The 18,760-nt window shown below is 37.2% G+C and overlaps 1 protein-coding gene across 1 annotated transcript in view; it reads right to left on the reverse strand.

Annotated features, from left to right (window-relative positions):
* The window catches only part of VPS13B (vacuolar protein sorting 13 homolog B), an 811,037-nt gene that overhangs the window by 147,714 nt on the left and 644,563 nt on the right, over positions 1-18,760 (reverse strand). Inside the window, exon 37 of the mRNA XM_045996973.1 lies at positions 1,528-1,730. Coding sequence (XP_045852929.1) covers positions 1,528-1,730 — 203 coding nt within the window. The remainder of the gene's footprint in view (positions 1-1,527; positions 1,731-18,760) is intronic.

The following is an 18,760-nucleotide window of genomic DNA, read 5'->3' on the forward strand; positions in this document are numbered from 1 at the left end:
AGAGTTACTTTGCTGTCTTGGGAAAATGGTAATACTGTTAATATTGTTGATAAAACAACACAAAATGACACACTTATTGTTAAATACATGAAGATTTCTGATAGATGCTGAAAATCTCCAAAGCAATACAAAGCAGTAAGTTATTAGAATCCTTCCACATCTAGCTCCCTGTCAGTAACAAAACTGGTGAAAAAGTCAAGGCAACATGACCTGTAGATAAAAACAAGAAATTCATATGTAATATGCCTATGTTACTAATAAATCAGTCATTTACATTTTCATAATTGTGAATTTCTCAATTTCTCCATAAATTTTTGGATTTATGTTCAACTTAGGGGACATCAAATCATATAAAGAATACATTCAAATCTATCCATATAGAAAGTTACCAAGAAATAAACTGAGTATCCTCACACAGTCCATACATAGCTATAAATCAAATGTATAAAAGGCTGCAATTGATTATATGCCAAGTGTGAATCATCAGGTGTTATAATATCTAAAGAACCTACCAATGGCAAGTGGTTCTTATATATTGCTGATGACACTGTGCTTGAGACACATATATTGAGATGACACAAAGTTGGCTACTTCGTAACTAGCAAAGTCTACAGTTAGAAAAAAGTTTAATGACGCAGCAATTCCACTCTTAATCACATATCCAAGAGAAAGGAAAACATATGTCCACACAAGAGCTTATACACAAATGTTCCTAGCAGCATCATTCATAATACCCAAAGGTGGAAAGAACCCAAATGTCCATCAACTGACAGATAAATGTGGTATGGTCCTACAACAGAATATTATTTGGCCCATAAAAAGGAACAGAGTATTGGCACCTGCAACAATATGGATGAATCTTGTAAACACTATGCTGTGTGAAAGAAGCCAGTCACAAAAGACCACAGATTACGTGATTCCACTTACGTGAAATGTCTAGAACAATCAAATATGCAGAATCAGAAAACAATTAGTAGTTGCCTAGATCTAGAGAGAGGATTAGAGGGTAATGGGGAATGAATGCTAATGGGTACAGGGTTTTGAGGGTGTTGTGTGAATGTTCTAAAGTGGATTATAGTGATGAGCACACGTCATGAATATACTAAAAAAAAAAAAGACACTGAATCATACACTTTATTTAGGTGAATTATATGGTATGTGAAATTTATCTCAATAAAACTGTTAAAAAAGCTTAGTAAGAAAAAAAAAAAAGCTTAGTAAGAGATCAGTTAGAGGCACCTTGGTGGCTCAGTCGATTAAGCATCTGCCTTTGGTTCAGGTTATGATCTCACCGTCCGGGGATGGAGCCCCAGGGAGCCTGCTTCTCCCCCTCCTCCTCTCTCATGCTCGTTCTATCTCTGTCTCTCCCTTTCTCTCAAATAAAAAATAAATAAAATTTTTTAAAAAAAGAGAGATATCAATTGGATAATACTCTTTCTCACCATATCAAGATTTAGTGAAACAGTTCAAAAAATGAAAAAAGACTAGTTGAAAATTATGGGAAAAATGTGGCCAATCCCCACAGACCTGTAGCAGACCTCCTCTTAAATCAATGGTTATTTTTGGTATGGACTGTTCTGGGCCTGGATTGCCACTGTGTTTACACCACTTAGCTTCCAGATGGGCAGAAGCACAGCATGGTCCTATCAGAATCCGATTTCTTTCTTTGAGACTTGTTTTAAGCAGAAAATCATTTATGCTGAGTAGAAACGAAGACCCAAGAATTACGCCTGGAAAAGAAAAAAAAGGAGAGGGGTACAGGTTATAATTATTCTTTGTCAAAAAAGTATGTTTGAGTAAGAACTATCCATATTTTTAAAAAGCATTAATTTATCCTCTGTTAGTCTTCTTTTTCAGTTGGCTTTCTCCCACAGTTTTACGCTACTTACATAGAATTCTAGTTATGAAGCAGGTATGCCTCTTTCACATTCCTAACAAAAAAATATTTGCCAAAACATTATGACTTTTTCCATGTGTGAGCATTTTAGGTTTTATGAGTAGAGACATTTTCATTAAATTGTGCAAGTTTTTCAAACAACTACATTAAGAATAAGAACAGCTGCTTCATTTGCCTATTGTTAACATGATGGGAAAGGGCAATTTTCTGTGATTTCTTATAGTAACAGAGTAAGTATATTACTTTGCTAGACACTCAAGTTTTTGACTGGCCTATGTTAAAATTCAAAACAATCAAAATATATAACATGTGTTTTCTAAAAATTTTAGTTTAATCCAAACTTCACACATCATAACCACTTGAAGTTTACAAAGTCTTAAAAACAGATAGTGGCAGGTTAGATTTATGAGAAAAACTATATGCTATAGTTCAAAGTAAATATACCCAGAAAAGGAATACACTTTAAAATGTAGGTTTTTCTTTTGAACTTAAACTAGAAGTGTAGATCAAAACCTTTTCATAAAACCAACAGCACACTTTAAGATATTTGGATGCAAAGTTAGAGTGGTGGGTTAACTTTCCCCCAAGGAGCTCATATTCTGAATTGTCATTGTGAATATTGAATTTCACCAGACCACGTTTGTAATGCCCATGGCTTATTTTTCTAATGATATTTGATCCTTAAAAGAGATGAAAGATTAAAAAACACCTTAGGCCCATAGTATACACGTTTCAAAGTACAGTACCCACACTGACTCTTCAACCCTGTGGAGAGTTGAAAACTTCATGTAGGTTGTACGCTCGTACTGCAGAAATAAGACCATAACTTCTAATCTTCCACGGAAGACATCACACCCACGTAAGTTAGGGCTAAGACTTCTGTTAAAATTTAGGACGGCAGAAATCAGTTTCATAAATGTCAACTCTATTATGGCACTAAGATTTCCATTTCATTTATACAACTTTCTTGATTCACAACTACCCCTCATTTAGATAAAGAAAAGAGATAAAACAGAAAATAATAAAAAAAAAAGAAACAGGTCCCTAAATACCCAAGAATCAAAAATCATCTCCATTAATGGAGTTTAGAACATAAGCCATAACTTCCTGACCTAACTGCAATACATTTCCTGAAATATTTACTTCTCAATAGTAAATATCTGCTAAATGAAACATACCAATTAATTATTCCAAAATTTCTCATAATGGGGATTATGGAAGTATAGGTTTGATTCAGTACAGTCATCCAGCAAATGAGTAGTAAGGGAATGTTAGAATTCTATTTCCCTTTATTCCCCAATACATGCATCTTCATTCTGCCCTAGAGTGAAATACCCAATTATCTGGTAGTAATCTTAAAGTGAATATTCTTTTGGTTCCTCATACACAAAATGTTTAATACCAAAGGCCTTCTAGGTTGCTTACCTCATTTAAGGTTTATTATTACTTGCCAGACACCCACACTAAAAAAGCTCAGGGCCCACTTTGGGGGCTCTTGTTCTCTTATCTCCACGACTTAATTTCTAGATCATTCTATCTATCTCCATTATTTTAAAACACCAGGGAAGAGAGACTTCAGTAAGCTAAATGATTGAAATGTAGACCACATCACTTTCAAGCTTCAGTAGACTGACCATTCCGGAGGCAAGACCATCTAATTCAGTATAGAACTGGGCACAAGAATAGCTCTTCAAGATATACCCCACCAAACTGAATTGCCAGTATAAAATGTGATCCAACATTTATGTCTCAACATATGGTTTAATTGATAAACAAAACAGAAGAGTGCTTAAATCTTTGCCATTCTTCATTTTGCATCACTGTGTCATAGAATAATAAGGTAGGATGGAGAAGACCTTAGAAGCCATCCATGCCAAGCCCCCCTCCTCTAAAAAATATCACACAAAACCCTTTTTATTTTGAAACAATGTTAGAAGCACCTAAAACTTGCAAAAATGTGTGGAGTTTCCATAAATCATATACCTCTTACCTAACTACGTAACCTGAGCAGAAATACAGAAATCAGGAAATCAACACTGATAGCATACCAGCAAGAAATCTATAGCTCTCATGCAAATTTTGCCATTTCCCCCACAAATGTCCTTTGATGGTCTGGGATTCGAACTTGTGATCCCCACTGAATTTAGCTGTTAGGTCTCCATAGTCTCCTTTCTTTGTCTTTAATGACCTTGATGTTCTTGAACAGTCCAGGCCAATTATTTTGCCAAAAGTCTCTCCATTTGAGTGTATCTGATGTTTTCTCCTTAGAATGAAGTTATACATTTTTGGCAAGAATCCCCAAGAAGTGATGCCCTTCTCCATGTTACCATATACCGGGCTATGTGATATTGATGTTTCACTATTGGCAATATTAACTCTGATCGTATGGCTAAAGTGGTGTCTTCCAGGTTTTGCCACTGTAAAACCACTATATATTCTGTTGAAAATAAGAACTATCTTGTGGGGAGATATATGAAGATCATGCAAGTATCTTCTTACATCAGACTTTCACCTGCTAATGTTTTAGCAACCATCAATTGTTGGTGCATGCAATGATTATCACTGTGGTGTGTGATCATGTTGCTTTTCCATTTTTCTTATTCTTTCCATTCTTATTCTTTTATTTTTCTTATTCTTTCCATTCTTATTCTTTCCTTATTCTTATTCTTCTATCCCATTTATCAGTTCAACTATGTATTTGTATTAGTATGGACTCAAGAGTATTTATTTTATTTTATGGGTTATAATCTAATACTATCGTTTACTTTGTTGCTTCTGCCCAGTTCTGGGCACTAAGAACCCCTTCAAGTTGGGTCCTATGCCCTTTTGATATACCCCCAACATTTTTTGAGAACTTCTTCACTTTCTGGCCATCTAAGATGGTTTAGGTTTATCTTGTATTTTTCCCATCTCATCTATGGCATCAGCCATTTCCCCAAAAAGGGTTTCTTTTGCTGAAGAATGGTATCTAGAAAACAAAATCTGGGTGGTAGGTAAGCTCATTGTTACTAGGGCCTCACTGCTTCTAGGCTGTCTCGGCAGAGAGGGCCAAGTTGCCTATATGCACCAGAGAGTGGTTTCTAGCCTTCTCTCTTTCCTTATTTGTACCTCTTCCTATGACAGTAAGAAACTTGCTGAACATCCTTTCTAATGTGCTGATTTCTAATCATCCCTGGAATATCACTTTGAAGTGGTGAAAATTAAAGCAGAAGAACTAAGACAAACATAAAGGACAGCTTCATGGGAGCAAAAGTAATTACCAAAGAAAAGTCTACCAAAAGAGAGGGCTAATATCTATCTCTAGGAGTCTTGTTAAGAATGGGCTTGACATGGGGCGCCTGCGTGGCTCAGTGGTTTAAGACGCTGCCTTCGGCTCAGGTCATGATCTCAGGGTCCTGGGATCGAGTCCTGCATCGGGCTCTCTGCTCGGCAGGGAGCCTGTTTCCCTCTCACTCTCTCTGCCTGCCTCTCTGCCTACTTATGATCTCTCTCTGTCAAATAAATAAATAAAATCTTTAAAAAAAAAAAAAGAATGGGCTTGACAACATTTTGTCTGGAGCATACAGATGAAGGAGATTACCTTTCTCACTCTATAATACCTTTCATTTATACAAAGATATTTGCAAGCATATGATAAAATCTTTTTAGAAGTAACTTAATACATGTAGAATTTAGATCTTACTAGATAGTTCTACTATGCAGGAACTACTCAAATACTGATATTGTACTGTCTAAAGTAGTTCCTGAGGTTTTGCTTAAAAAAAAAAAAAAAGACTAGTACTGGAATGACAAAATTTACATTATTACATCTTATGTATATTATGCAGAAATTATCTATCTCTTCTCAAAGAACTTAAGTAGGGTTCATAGAAGGCTTTTCTTAATTCCCCAAAGTTATACAATTAGAAGTATTTATCGCCTGGGGTGAGGAAGGACAGGAGAAAAAATTCTAAACTTGAATAATTACAAGATTTTTTTTAAATTTTTTTTATTTATTTATTTGACAGAGAGAGATCACAAGTAGGCAGAGAGGCAGGCAGAGAGAGGAGGAAGCAGGCTCCCCGCGGAGCAGAGAGCCCGATGCGGGGCTCGATCCCAGGACCCTGAGATCATGACCTGAGCCGAAGGCAGCGGCTTAATCCACTGAGCCAAATAAATATAGAAACACTGACAGCTTTTGTGTCACTGCATACACTGTTAAATGCATGAACACTTCACTGTAGTCATACAAATCCTATTCTTTTTTGCTTGGGTAGAGAGAATGGGATACCTAGAATTCGTGGGAGCATAAAGATAAAGGTCGGGACTGTAATCTCAGAAAAATGGCCCAGTAGGAAGCCAATGGTCAGGCCAACACCTGGGAGCCTGCAACAAGAAGAAAGCCAGGCAGACTCAGGTGTATGTTGAGGAGAGTAGGAGGCCCAATGTATCCGAGATACAGAGACCTTACAACTGAGGCAGGCACTATTCCAGCTGTAGCTTTATTTCAGCGATAATAGAATTTAAGGACTGCTTTGCCAGAAAGTAGGCTTGTAGGACTGGAAACTGGCCAGACTTAGTGATTTTCGTGTTTGATACTCCTCGGAGTTGGCTTTGATTCAGGCATGTGTGTGAGATTCAATGAAAATCAATAAGGTACAGTAATACCTTTGGAAAAGTGACCTTTCCTCTTGCTCCCTGGCTTTGAAGTTAAGAAAATGAAGGCACTGGAGCTGCTGGCAGCCCCTATGTGGGGTCTGAGGCCAAAGCTATGTAACATGGAGGGGAGATCGAATGGATTCTGCCACGCCCAAGGATAGTACCAAGTCCCAAATCAGCTTAGGTGGGTTTTCTGTCATTTACAAGCCAAAGCATCCCACCTGATATACAGTCTCTAAGTAAAGGGATTGCCAAGGGTAACCCACAGTCTTCTACTCTTACTCCTTACCCCTACTCCCTTATTCCAGTGAATTTCTCTACCCTCACGGCTTTAAGGACAATTTCTTAGGATAGTAATTCATAACCATGCCTAATTTCTTAAGCCAGCGCTACTCCCATGCTTCTAACTGTGAGCCTTCTGGATATCTGAGATCATCTCCCCCGTGGTATTTATGCGTACATGGATTCATTAATCAACCAACATTTACTGGTTATCTACTACATACTGGGTATACAAAGGTAAAGTAAATAATTTGCATTTTTTTTCTCAAACCAGATTTTTCCTTGGCAATTTATCAGCCTCAAGTTTCAAGATCTCAGGAAGTACTAGAGGAGAAAAAACAACCAAGATCGTGTTTAATATTGACACTGTTAAAAAAGTGAACTGTCAAAAAACAGGGACACTTCCCTACTATCAAACAAATCTTTTTTTTTTTTGCTTTGTATTCTCCTTCGTGCTTTAATTCTTTCACTCTAATCAAGTATTTGTGTACCTATATTTAAGTCTCTTGTCATTTATTTTCTTTTCTTTTCCCCAATAATACGTCTACTTCTCACTCTCTTCTTACACCTCTGTCGTCCTTTTACAGTTTGAACTTGCCTGTATCTCAGGTCTACCAGCACGGATTGTGGACTTGCTTAAACACAGGGGCCAAAGGGAATGGCAGATGCTTATGTTGGCAGTGAGGACACAGCACAGGCACAGACATAAGTCTGTATCCAAAGGCATAGACGTAAGTGTGTCCTGCTTGGTCCCTTCTGCCCCCTTCTCTGTTCTTCTGTGCCATACACCTATAAGGAAATGAGGTGTGGTTCTCTTGGGAAGCTTATGCAACTGATTTAACCCATCCCCCACGTGCCCACTGGCCCAGCACACTGACCACACACCAGTGGGCTGCAGCTTTGCTCCTCGGTAAGGGGTTTCGGTTACTGGTGCCATCACAGAAAGGGTTGCCCACAAGTACCAGCTTTTAAGTTTAAAACAGAGTCTCTGTTTCCTTTGAACAATTCCTGCTATTCTTTTTTTTTTTTTAAAAAAGCTACAACAAAATAATAAAAAAAGTGTTAGTTCAAGTGGTTTTAATCTTGGCGTAAATGATCAGTAATAAGAGATGATGATGATCACTTAATAATAAAGAGTGGTGATAAATTTCACAAAGGGTCATTTATAAATGATAACCAAACTTCACACTTTCACCACAAAATATGAAAATAGTCCCTGGGACCCGTGACAGGGTTATTAATTTTCCTTTTCCTTTTCTTTCACTCCTTGAGAAGCTAGCCTATGGGACATCGTCCTCTCCTGTTTGTTTTTTCATCAGGAAACATGCTAAATACCTTCCTTGGGATGAAATGAATCTTGTTTTATGTACAACCACACACATACACCCAGGGCCATGGAGAATACTCAGAGTTCATGTAAACTGGATACTTAGACATTTCAAATCTGGTAGAAATGGCCACAGAAAGTGCATTAATATCCATTAAGGAATGTGTTCGTCTCCTTCCTAGTGGACTACGAATGCACTGTTGGATAAAATGACATGTAAAAACTATAAAGAGCTATCTTCTTAGCGCTAGAAAAGGCCACATGATTTTGTGACATTTTATCTCAGTGTGTATGTGTACGTGTGTGTGTGTGTGTGTGTGTGTATGTGTGCACTGCAAATATGACAATGCGTTTACGTTTCTTTCAGCTGGGAAATATACAGGTGTTTGATGTGTTATCCTTTACATCTTCTGAACTGTTCGTTTTCCCCCTAAATTTCCAAAAATAATATAGAGACAAGAAAAAAAAAATTAAAGAACTATGCTGTGGAAATGTAAGATTTTAAACAGTCACTTAAACTTTTAAAGCAGGAATATCAGTAAAGTTACTCAAACACTTAACAGGTCATTTTAAAAATCTTATAACTTTGGGGGCGCCTGGGTGGCTCAGTGGGTTAAAGCCTCTGCCTTCGGCTCAGGTCATGATCCCAGGGTCCTGGGATCGAGCCCCACATGGGGCTCTCTGCTCAGTGGGGAGCCTGCTTCCTCCTCTCTCTCTGCCTGCCTCTCTGCCTAGTTGTGATTTCTCTCTGTCAAATAAATATTAAAAAAAATAAAAATCTTATAACTTTGAAATAATATTAGGCTTCTACAGCAAAGTTGATACCCTTCACTCAGCTTCCCTTCAAGTTAACAATTACATAAGCTAACTTACGTAAGCTATAATATGATTCTCAAAAGTCGGTAAGTTAACCTCAATACTACTAATTTATAGACCTCATTTGAATTTCACATTATTCCCCTCATGTCCTTTTCCTGTTCCAGGATCCAATCCAGGACCCCACACTGCATTTAGCAATTGTGTGATCAGGTCATTTTGACCGAGTCTATAACCTCTTCTACTTCCTTCCATTCAAAAGAATGCTTTTCTGCCTGATTTTTCTATTGGCCTCTTTTGAAAATCAGTGTTTATATTTTTAATTTCAGCCCTAACAAAATAATGGCAGATACTTAATTAAACTAAATGAGGTGTAACAACATTGAGAAGCAATTTCAGAAACAACTAGTACGATAAACAGAAATAATCTTGCTTGGTTTGCATACTGACATACTTTTCATTGAGTATAAAAATTTAGTTCAAGGAACAAGTAGTTTCATGACCTTTCAAAACCTCCTTCGGAAGACTAATAAATGCAAACCACTTGTTTTGAAGAATGTTTACAAAATGCTGCCAGCTCTGCATCGTCAGTCTCTACTAGACACTTGGTAAGGCTCCTATTCTCTACATGCTGACTGTGCAAAACGCAATCCGAATCAGGGCTTCTGTATGTCATGAGAAAGAGTACTCAGTGATGACATGTGCGAGCAAAACACATCCAGGTATTTTTTTATACAGCTGGAAATAATCTAAGGCTACCAGAAAATCAGCAAGCATGGGGTAGGTACAGCTACAGGTCAATTTGCATAACAGTGAAGCATCAGGGTGCCTGAAAAAGTGCGGAAGAAAAAAATTTTTATAAAGACCTACGAAGAGATGATCCATAAAGAGATGACCAGAAAAAATTCTTCTAAGTATGGTTCATAAAGAGATGATTAAAACTCTTCTCATTTCTAGTTCCTTCAACTAATTATGTTCAGGTACATAAAAAATGGCAGTTGAGTATTTTAACCATGAACGAAATAAATAAACCTTGTCCCCAATCCCATCAGAATATGTAAATTGATCAGACTGTATTTAATTACATTCTATTTTATAATATGACTATATGTTTGTACCTATTAATGTAGTAAACTAAAATGTAGCATAAGAATAATATAAACTAAAATATAGCGTAAGATTAATATATGAAACAGAAAAAAAACAAAGCTGTTAGAGAACTACATTTATGTTGAAAGTGCTGCTGATGCTCTTGAACAAATTTACTACAAGTCTAGCCATCAGAAGGAAAGCCTAACCAGGTGGTCCCCTTGCTAACATGTATCCCATCCCATCTGATGATTTGCCATGGGTGGGGTTTCCAATCCCCATGTACTCTCACCCAGTCCTCATTGCTGAATAACCCCCTCACCCCACCCTCCTGCTCTAAGGCTCTAACACAAACCTCTTCTTTTGGCCATAATAAAATGACAAGTAACAGGAATGGGACTTTTTTTCTTTCACATAAATTAAGGGGGAATTACTCATCAAAGATGAAAATGTCTACAAGTTGGCTATTTTTATTTGGTCTTTGTCTGGGAGAGGTATTTCTTGAGAAATGTTTTAGAACTCTCAGATTCTAGAAAAACTAAACTAAAAATACCAAAAAGGGTAATGGAGGATAAGCTTTGCCTCTTTCTTCCTCTCCAACTGCCACAATGCTCACTGTTTTCACAGTTGTGTCGGTTTATTAGAAAAATAAAACTTGATTGGACCAGGTAGCCATTTCTTTCTTTTTTTCCTTCCTTCTTTCCTTCTCTCTCTCTTTCTTTTAACCAGACCGGCAGATCCAACCGTGCATACTGGAACGTATACAGCAACCTTCTTACAGAGGAAAGAACAACAGTAAATACACACTTCAAAAGTTCCTTAGATGAATACGGTAGCTGGTTAATTTAATTACATGAGGAAACTGCTGTGAATCAATCTTTTTTTTAAAGTAAGTTACATGGATGGAAGAATTGGTATAAACTTCTCAAACAGTGTTGAAAGCAAAATGACTTGCTTAACAACTTACTACAGTCACTTAGAAATTGGTCTTGATCTGCATAATCCAGGTATTTTAAGACTGGTATAAGTGACCAATCAAAAGCCAGGAGAAATGTTCTAGTCCTCACTCCATCTCAGAATATCGCTGGGCAAATCACTTAATCTTTCACCCTTAGCTCAAGGGGAGAGTTAGGATTGGCTCAGTGGGCGCCCCCCCACCCCGGAGTTCTTTGACCTGAGAGAGTTCCACATAGGAAGGGTGGTTCATGAGGTATTTTCCATATTTCAAAGACCCCGAAAGAAATCATGAAACTATCTGAAACAAGCTTGGAGGTGCAGTAAATTTTTCTTTTTGGTTATAGTCATATCGAGTTGGTATAGTTATGTTAGCTATCTCATCCTAAATGCAATGTGTTTGGATCATGAAATCTACGATAGAAAAAGATAAAAAAGGGTTCTTGATAAAGAAAAGGATGATCTTTAAGATAACTTGCAACTCGAAAATTTAATGACCTATGACTTCAGCATTCACATGATGCTGAGAGAGGGAAGGGAAGGAAGATACAAAAAGACCAATATTTATTGAGGAATTTAATACATTTGTGCCAAGGAATGTGTACGGTATTCTGAGTACATTATCTCACCTAATTCTTTCAGCAGGCCTGTGAATTCAGTATTTTTGCCTTCATTTCAGAAATGAGCTATGTTGTAACTTTTACCACCATCAACTGCCAGTAAGTAGCAGGGCTAGGATTCAGGTTCTGTCTGCCTCCTTCCAGCACCCAGGTTGCTCTATAAAAACTACTGCTATTAGTTAGCTCTTAGTAATTTCATTTTCCAATTGGCAACAGGGTTGTGAATAAATGCTTTTTCCCGTCCCCAGCTGTCCTGCATGGCCTCAGTATGTTATGCCAACATAGCCTACAGGTCCAGATGCCCAGCCAGAAAGTAAAAGAACATCTAGGATGTATCCTCAGTCACTCATCACTGACAACGTTGCTATGCCAGAAACTTTCCTAGCAAATAGCCTACTCATGGCTTATGTGGATGGGAGGGCAATTTGCTATGACCACAGGCAAAACTAAATGCTGTCACAAGCTCAGTAGAGTGAGGGTGATTTCCTCCTAATCTTCTCTTTTTCCACTGTCCCAGCATGGAGGGCTACAACAGTTCTTGTTCATTTCACCTACTACTGACCTATAGGGTGCTACCATTAAGATGCAGAGGAGAGACTACTGATATCTCCTAATTACTGGGACTGGAAACTTTCTTCTCTAACAGCACTTTGCAGAGAGATATCTTAATGTCAACTGATAGTATTTGTGTTGTCTCAAAGGCCCTTTTTCTCCCGTCTATAGAACATCGATTTAAAAAGGTATATATGGGAAATTTTTATCAGTTGCCCTTCCCCCTTCCCTAATGTATCTAAAACTAGAAAAATCGTTCTTAACCATACCTTTGTGAAAACTAGGAAAAGAAATAAAGAGCGTTTTTCCCCCTATACTACTTAAAATATACAAAGTCCGATGCAATGGGACACAACTCTAAAGTAGCGAACCTAAGGCCAACAGTTTTCTAGCAGTCTAGATTAAGTTTAGAATCTGGTAACTAAAAACAATAGGAGGAAATAGACCAATGTGGCTAGAGACAAGACTGAAGGTGGATACACTTGGAAGAGTGTAATTGTACTGGATTTCTCATTAGGAGGAAGCAGAGTCCTATGAAGACTTCACATTCCCCAAGAGAACCATATTTACACAATTAACAATTCTTTTGTTGGAAAAAAAGCTTTCATTATTGCATGTGGACACATGTGGGCTGTGTAAAAAATATAAAAGATGTGTAACACACGGTAAACAGAAAGTAATGATCTTAAACAGGCCAAATCCTTGAACTCGTCATTAATAAATGTCTCTCCTGCATTCAGCTACCCGGGCTGCTGGGAGCCTGTTTTCTTCAAGTACTTCAAACACTGAAATCCAGGAACATTTATTATTTTAATCCATTACAGGCAGTGCTTGATTTAACTTTATTGGTTGTGGTGGTGGTAGTGGTTATAAGTGGGGGTACAGCAATGTTCTTTTACACATCATTTCAAAAGGGCTTAATTATATTTTATAGTTTGGGCCAGGAATTCTGCTTGTTTTTTGTCTAACAAGGTTCAAATGGAGTTCAGGTCGATGATGAATCAGAAGAAAAAGTCAGAGATGGTTATCGCTCTGAGATGAGCTCATCTCCCTCTGCGAAAGGCTGGGCAGGTACACGATGTTCACTACACAGAGCACATGACATCTGAAGTGCTTGACATCTGAAGCTGGCTGCTCATTAGAGGATTTTTAACACGTCAGAAATGCAACCGAGCAGTTACCATCTTCATTCTAAAGTAACTATCCTATGTATTTTAAAGGTTTCCCATTGGAATCCAAAGCAGCTCCGGTGACCACCTAGCACTACAACAAAAAAGGTATGTGAAGAATAATAATCATGTAAGACATTTAAAAAAATGCACAAAGCTTTTGAAACACAAATATTTAAGTATCCCAAGTGAAATATGTAGAAGATTGTATTAATGTAATTCGGTTAAGCAAAAGAGGAAGTAACCCTGTAAATGTGTCTGAACAACATTCATCTCCCAGTGGGCTTTTTGATTTTTTGTTTTTATTTAAAAAAAAAAAATCAAATATTCCTGATCTGTTATCTCTCTTTCTAAGGGCGTGAAAAAAAGATCGAAGATAATAGTATTAATATTGCCTATTATTATCCAAAATTTCAGCTAACCACATATTATTGTATGTAATAATTACAATAAGGGGAATAAAATTTGCATGGTGAGATTTCTTCTCCATTGTGTGTGATTTTTCTAAGAAGAGGACAAGAGAATTACTCCCCCAGACAGCATCTTATACATTTATGATTTTTATTTCCCACCATATTAGAGAAACAATATGAAACACTAGTTTGGAAAAAAGTAATGAGAATTTTACTTTTTTCTCCTTATTTCTCATTTAATTTTTAGAACTTCCTATTCTACTTCTTTTGAATGTCCCAACAGTCCTCAGTATACACAGGAAAATATCACCGCTGAAGAGAATCCATAATCTATAGGTAATTTAAGAGTAAAGTAAGAGGGACACACTAGTTCATCAGTAGCAACTTCGAACCTTGTTATAAAGTAATAAGAGGGAATAGAAACACGATTAATAGTGGCACTCCGTTGTGAGGTGAGGGGTGTCATGTTTCACGGAGTCTAGGCCATCTGTTCTGCCTGCCTCCATTTTACTTCTGCAAAACTATAAACGCACCTCTACCTCAGGGACTATAGAAAGGCATTAGAATTCTTCTGCTTTTCATTATCACAAGATTCAGTAACTCATTTCATTGTCAAGATAATCCCCTTTTACTCTTTCTTTTGCGCTTGCGAGGTATGCCAAAATGACAAATAAAATCCCAGATGTTACAGACCTGGTGAGGTCCCCACCTTTCCTTGAGTGTTGGGTTTACACTACTTGGGATATAGTGTCAAAAATGACAGGACCCTGATGCCCACACCCAATATTCATTAAGGTTTGTTAGTGATTTGTATAGCTGTCTACAAGCTGTGCCTCCACTTCAATCCTCAGTGGCAGCTTGAAAGTCAAGTGTGTCCTCCGGCTTTCACTGTCAAAGCATTCATCTCCCATTGTTCAGGCACTGGAAAGAGAAGCTGTTTCTTAAAAGTAAAAAAAGTCTTTGGGGTGTTGTAAATGGCTTGCTATTGCGACATATTATTTTAGGTAGTCATATCTAATTTAATGTTTTATTTCCTCTTAGGCTTACTTGCATTTCTGCAGCATCCAACAGCTATGACAAGGCCTTAAGAGACTTTCCTCAGGAGATCCAGTTAACTATGGAATGAAAGGCTGGAGCTCCACTTTGTATCAATTAATGACCAGGTTTCATTTTTTCAGTACACGAAAAAGAACTTTTTTTCTTTACGTTTTATTGCTCTTGAATTCGGTGAACATGAGAAGAGGCATTTGTCTATGTGAAAAATAACACGGCTATGCTTTCTTTCTCTCTATTTTTGTTTATACACATAGATAAGTGCATCTGGATGACAGAGGCGGGGGTGGTGAAAGTTATTTAAATGACAGCTCTTTGACCAGAAGGAGTTCAGCTCATTGTTTTCTGCCATGGATGACAAGTCCCCTAAGTGTCTATGGACAAGGGATCCTTGCAACTTTTCTCCAATTTCTGAATAAAATGAGAACCAAGATGGCCTCACTTAGGCTCTTCCCCCAATCCTTTGTGCCACTGAACTTGTTCATATCCCATTTCCCTTTTTCTTGTTTCCATGGAGCTTCTAATCTAAGCGTCCCTGAGCAAGAGCGAGGCGGCCTAAAGCATAGCCATTCCACAGCCTGAATCGTGTACCCTCCTTTGCCAAAATCTAAAGGAGTGCCGCCCTAATAGAGCCATAATTTACTCTGACAAGGAGAGCTAAAGTCTGCAGCTCACTCCCCACCCTGCCTGTGGAAAGTGCTACACTGTGTTCACAATTTATAGCTATATACTCACGGTTTCTCCAAAACGACATACTTCAAACGGCAAAAAAGATTGTGTTATGAGTGTAGGTCGGGGGAAGGGGGTCGTTTTTAAAAGAACACACCACAGAATGGGATGGATTTAATAGATAGCAAAAGAAAGACGATCAGCCTTTCCGAAATAAAAATGTTTCCGAAAATAAGATAGAATCTCTAAATGAGATTCATTTTGTTATTTTTTTCAGTATTATATACCAACTGAAAAAATTTAAGCATTACATCTACTAGTATCAGAACTTCAGAGCCTTTTTACCAAAGACATATGGGAGAACGTAAGTATTCTAGCAGAAATAAGAGTTAGGTTATTATAAGTTGCTGTTACACTAGCATCTGCAGAGTAGAATTCAGAAAAAAATTAAGTCCCTTGAAACTATAATAGTTTAGGGTCACAGGATAGTACAGAAGGCTAAGAAGAACTTGTGGATTTTTTTTTCTTTTTAAATTGAAAATACTCAACCATTTCATATTGGTTCAAATGATGAGAACATTTCAGTGAATAATTTGTACATATTTTGTTGCAAAAACCAGTAAATGAATATGAAACCATCCTAGATTTAAGTGTATTGCCAGTGTCTTAGGAAGAAGATTAACCTTCCCTTCTCATGTTTTTATTATTCCCTTTCCCCCATACTCTTCCCATAAGCTTATGACAGTTTCGATGATAAAAAATACAATCATTAAATGAACTCAAATATTTTTTGTACCTTTCAGAAGCGAGGAAACATGCCTACAACACATTCCCCATTGTGTTTCTCTAAATATTACTTAGAACATAAGATTCCTCTGGCATTACAAATCTATTTCAGCTCCTAAATTAAAACTCATCTGGAAAGGACTGTTTTACCCTGTTTATATAACATTGTCACATAAAGAGTGTTAAAAAAAATATTTCACTAAAAATAGCTTGCGTAAGTTAGGGATTAGAGTAGTTTCTGCTGCTATAATTGTTCCTTTGTAGTTTTTTCCATGATGTTTTTGCAGTGTTTTTGACTGTGTTTATTAAAGTCAGCACATCAAAAAGGATCAAAGGGAAAGTGAGTGAGAACCAAAGAAACCCCAAGTGTGTTGTCTCATTGGGGAGTTATGCAGATTCGCATAAACAAGTGCAAATTGTTGAGGTTTTAATGAAAATTTTCTACAATTATTTTATCTTAAGTCATTCTATACAATAACATCTGTACAGCAGATGGCTATACTGTACCAAGGCAAGGCTCCTTTTTCTCTCTCTGTTTAATAGTACATCTGAGATGACTACTTTTGTCACTGTGCTCAATTTGGTTCAGCAAATAATTTGAAAAGTGCAGCTGCTGCAGATGGTCACAATAGTTATATAAACTGTAAAATCAAAGACACAGTTAGGTATTTCTGTATTAGATTCAAACGATAAAAATCTGACATTAACTCGGTTCAGCTCAAAGATATACTATAAAAGAGTTTAGTTCAATGCAGAACGATGTCACTTGCAGAACACAAAAAGAAATATAACTACTGGTAGGAGGGTTTTTTTGGGGTGGGGCTTGAGGGATACTTTTTACCACTCATCAAAAATATATCTTGCATGTATATTTGAGTATATTTCATCCAGGTTGAAAAGCATGACTTTTTAAGATATTCAACTATATAATGAAATTAATGTTCAAAGCTTCAAAATGATATTTGGCTTTTAAAAAGTTTTACTAAGCTATAAATTAATTTTTGAAAAATATGTGATAATCTCGCAATTATAATTTCTCTGAAATCAGCCATTAGCAATAGCTAGAATTTAACACATTCTTATTTTATTTGATTATAATTAATGATTATCTTGCTAACATTGTTATCTTTTTAAACTGGGCATGCTGCTCCATGAAGAAGAAATGTAGAGAAAACAGATTTGGCATTCGTTACGTTCTCATAATAAAATTGTTCCCATTAAATAGCTAACTTCAATTTGGTTTGGTTTGTTGACACAAGTAACTCCTTGAGAACGTTTGTTGGACACTACACATTACACTTGTATACAATATGTCTTTGTAGGAGCTATAGTTTCTATTTCTGTGTTTAACTAGATTGAAGGGCATAATTGTAAAACGGATGGGGTATGTAGTTTTTCCAAGATGAAGGGGGTAAAAAAAACAAGCTACAAAAGCAGAATGAGTCCACAATCTTGTGGAGCTCAGTGAGAGGATTTTAACGACATTATAGAGATGTTTATTGAGGACAGACACCATTAAAAGTGGGTAAAATATGAGTAGCAAACGAATAAAACAAGACAGAAAAGGACCTAGAATTGCGGACAGTCCATTTAAATTCTTCCCCTCTGTTTGCGTCCTAACCTTTCCCTGCTATGATTAAGGTACAACTGGAAAGGCGTGGGAATCGGTCAGTGTTGTCTGGATTGCAATTTATTTGTGGATAAATCAGACACTACAGCCTCCAGTGTTTCATAGTCTTTCATGTCCCACGGACCTTACATTTTTCATTTCTAACTTTTAAGACAATAAAAAAAAAATACAGTGCTTTTAGCTGGCTTGGTCACAAATATTTCTGGTGAGAAAGAAATAAATCATCTACTTTTTGGCCTAAAATTCATACTTCTCAACCATAAAACTTTTCCTTTATCTCTTCAACTACTGTGCCCAAACTGGCTATATGGAACTACGTTCCAGGGGGTCTCCTGCTGCCACTTAACCACTTTTTAGTAAGCAACTAAGTTACAGAGAGTTTTAGGATTTACTTTATCCCCTACACCATCCCTCTAGCCCCAATTCTTTCCTGCAAATTAAAATGGAAAAAAAAAAATGTTTCCTTTATGCTACTTTTGCTTTTCAAAGGAGAATTTCTGGCATTGTGCCCTGGACTCCTACAGTAGCAGGTTCTGTGACTGAAAACTGCTACTTCCCACCTGTACCTTGTCTTTTCTCTTCCCCTCCTCCCATTCCTTCTGCCTACCATTTTTTAGTGTGAAAAGGCACATTAACACTTCAGTCACAGTTTCAGTCACGGTAACAAAAGAGAAAGAGGTAGATGCCTGTTAATTTCTCACCTCTCCACCCATCAATGCCATGCAGTTTGCAGAACCCCATACCACCCTTTGCTAGGCTAGGTACTGATACTTCCTCTTCCAGGTACTGCTGGCATGGTCAATGGCATTGTCCTTGCCAAGATGAACCTTGGTTTTTGCTACACTTTGTGTAGCATAGTTGCCAT

The sequence above is a fragment of the Meles meles genome, chromosome 1 (genome assembly GCF_922984935.1).
Source record: "Meles meles chromosome 1, mMelMel3.1 paternal haplotype, whole genome shotgun sequence".
Classification (NCBI taxonomy): Eukaryota; Metazoa; Chordata; class Mammalia; order Carnivora; family Mustelidae; genus Meles; species Meles meles.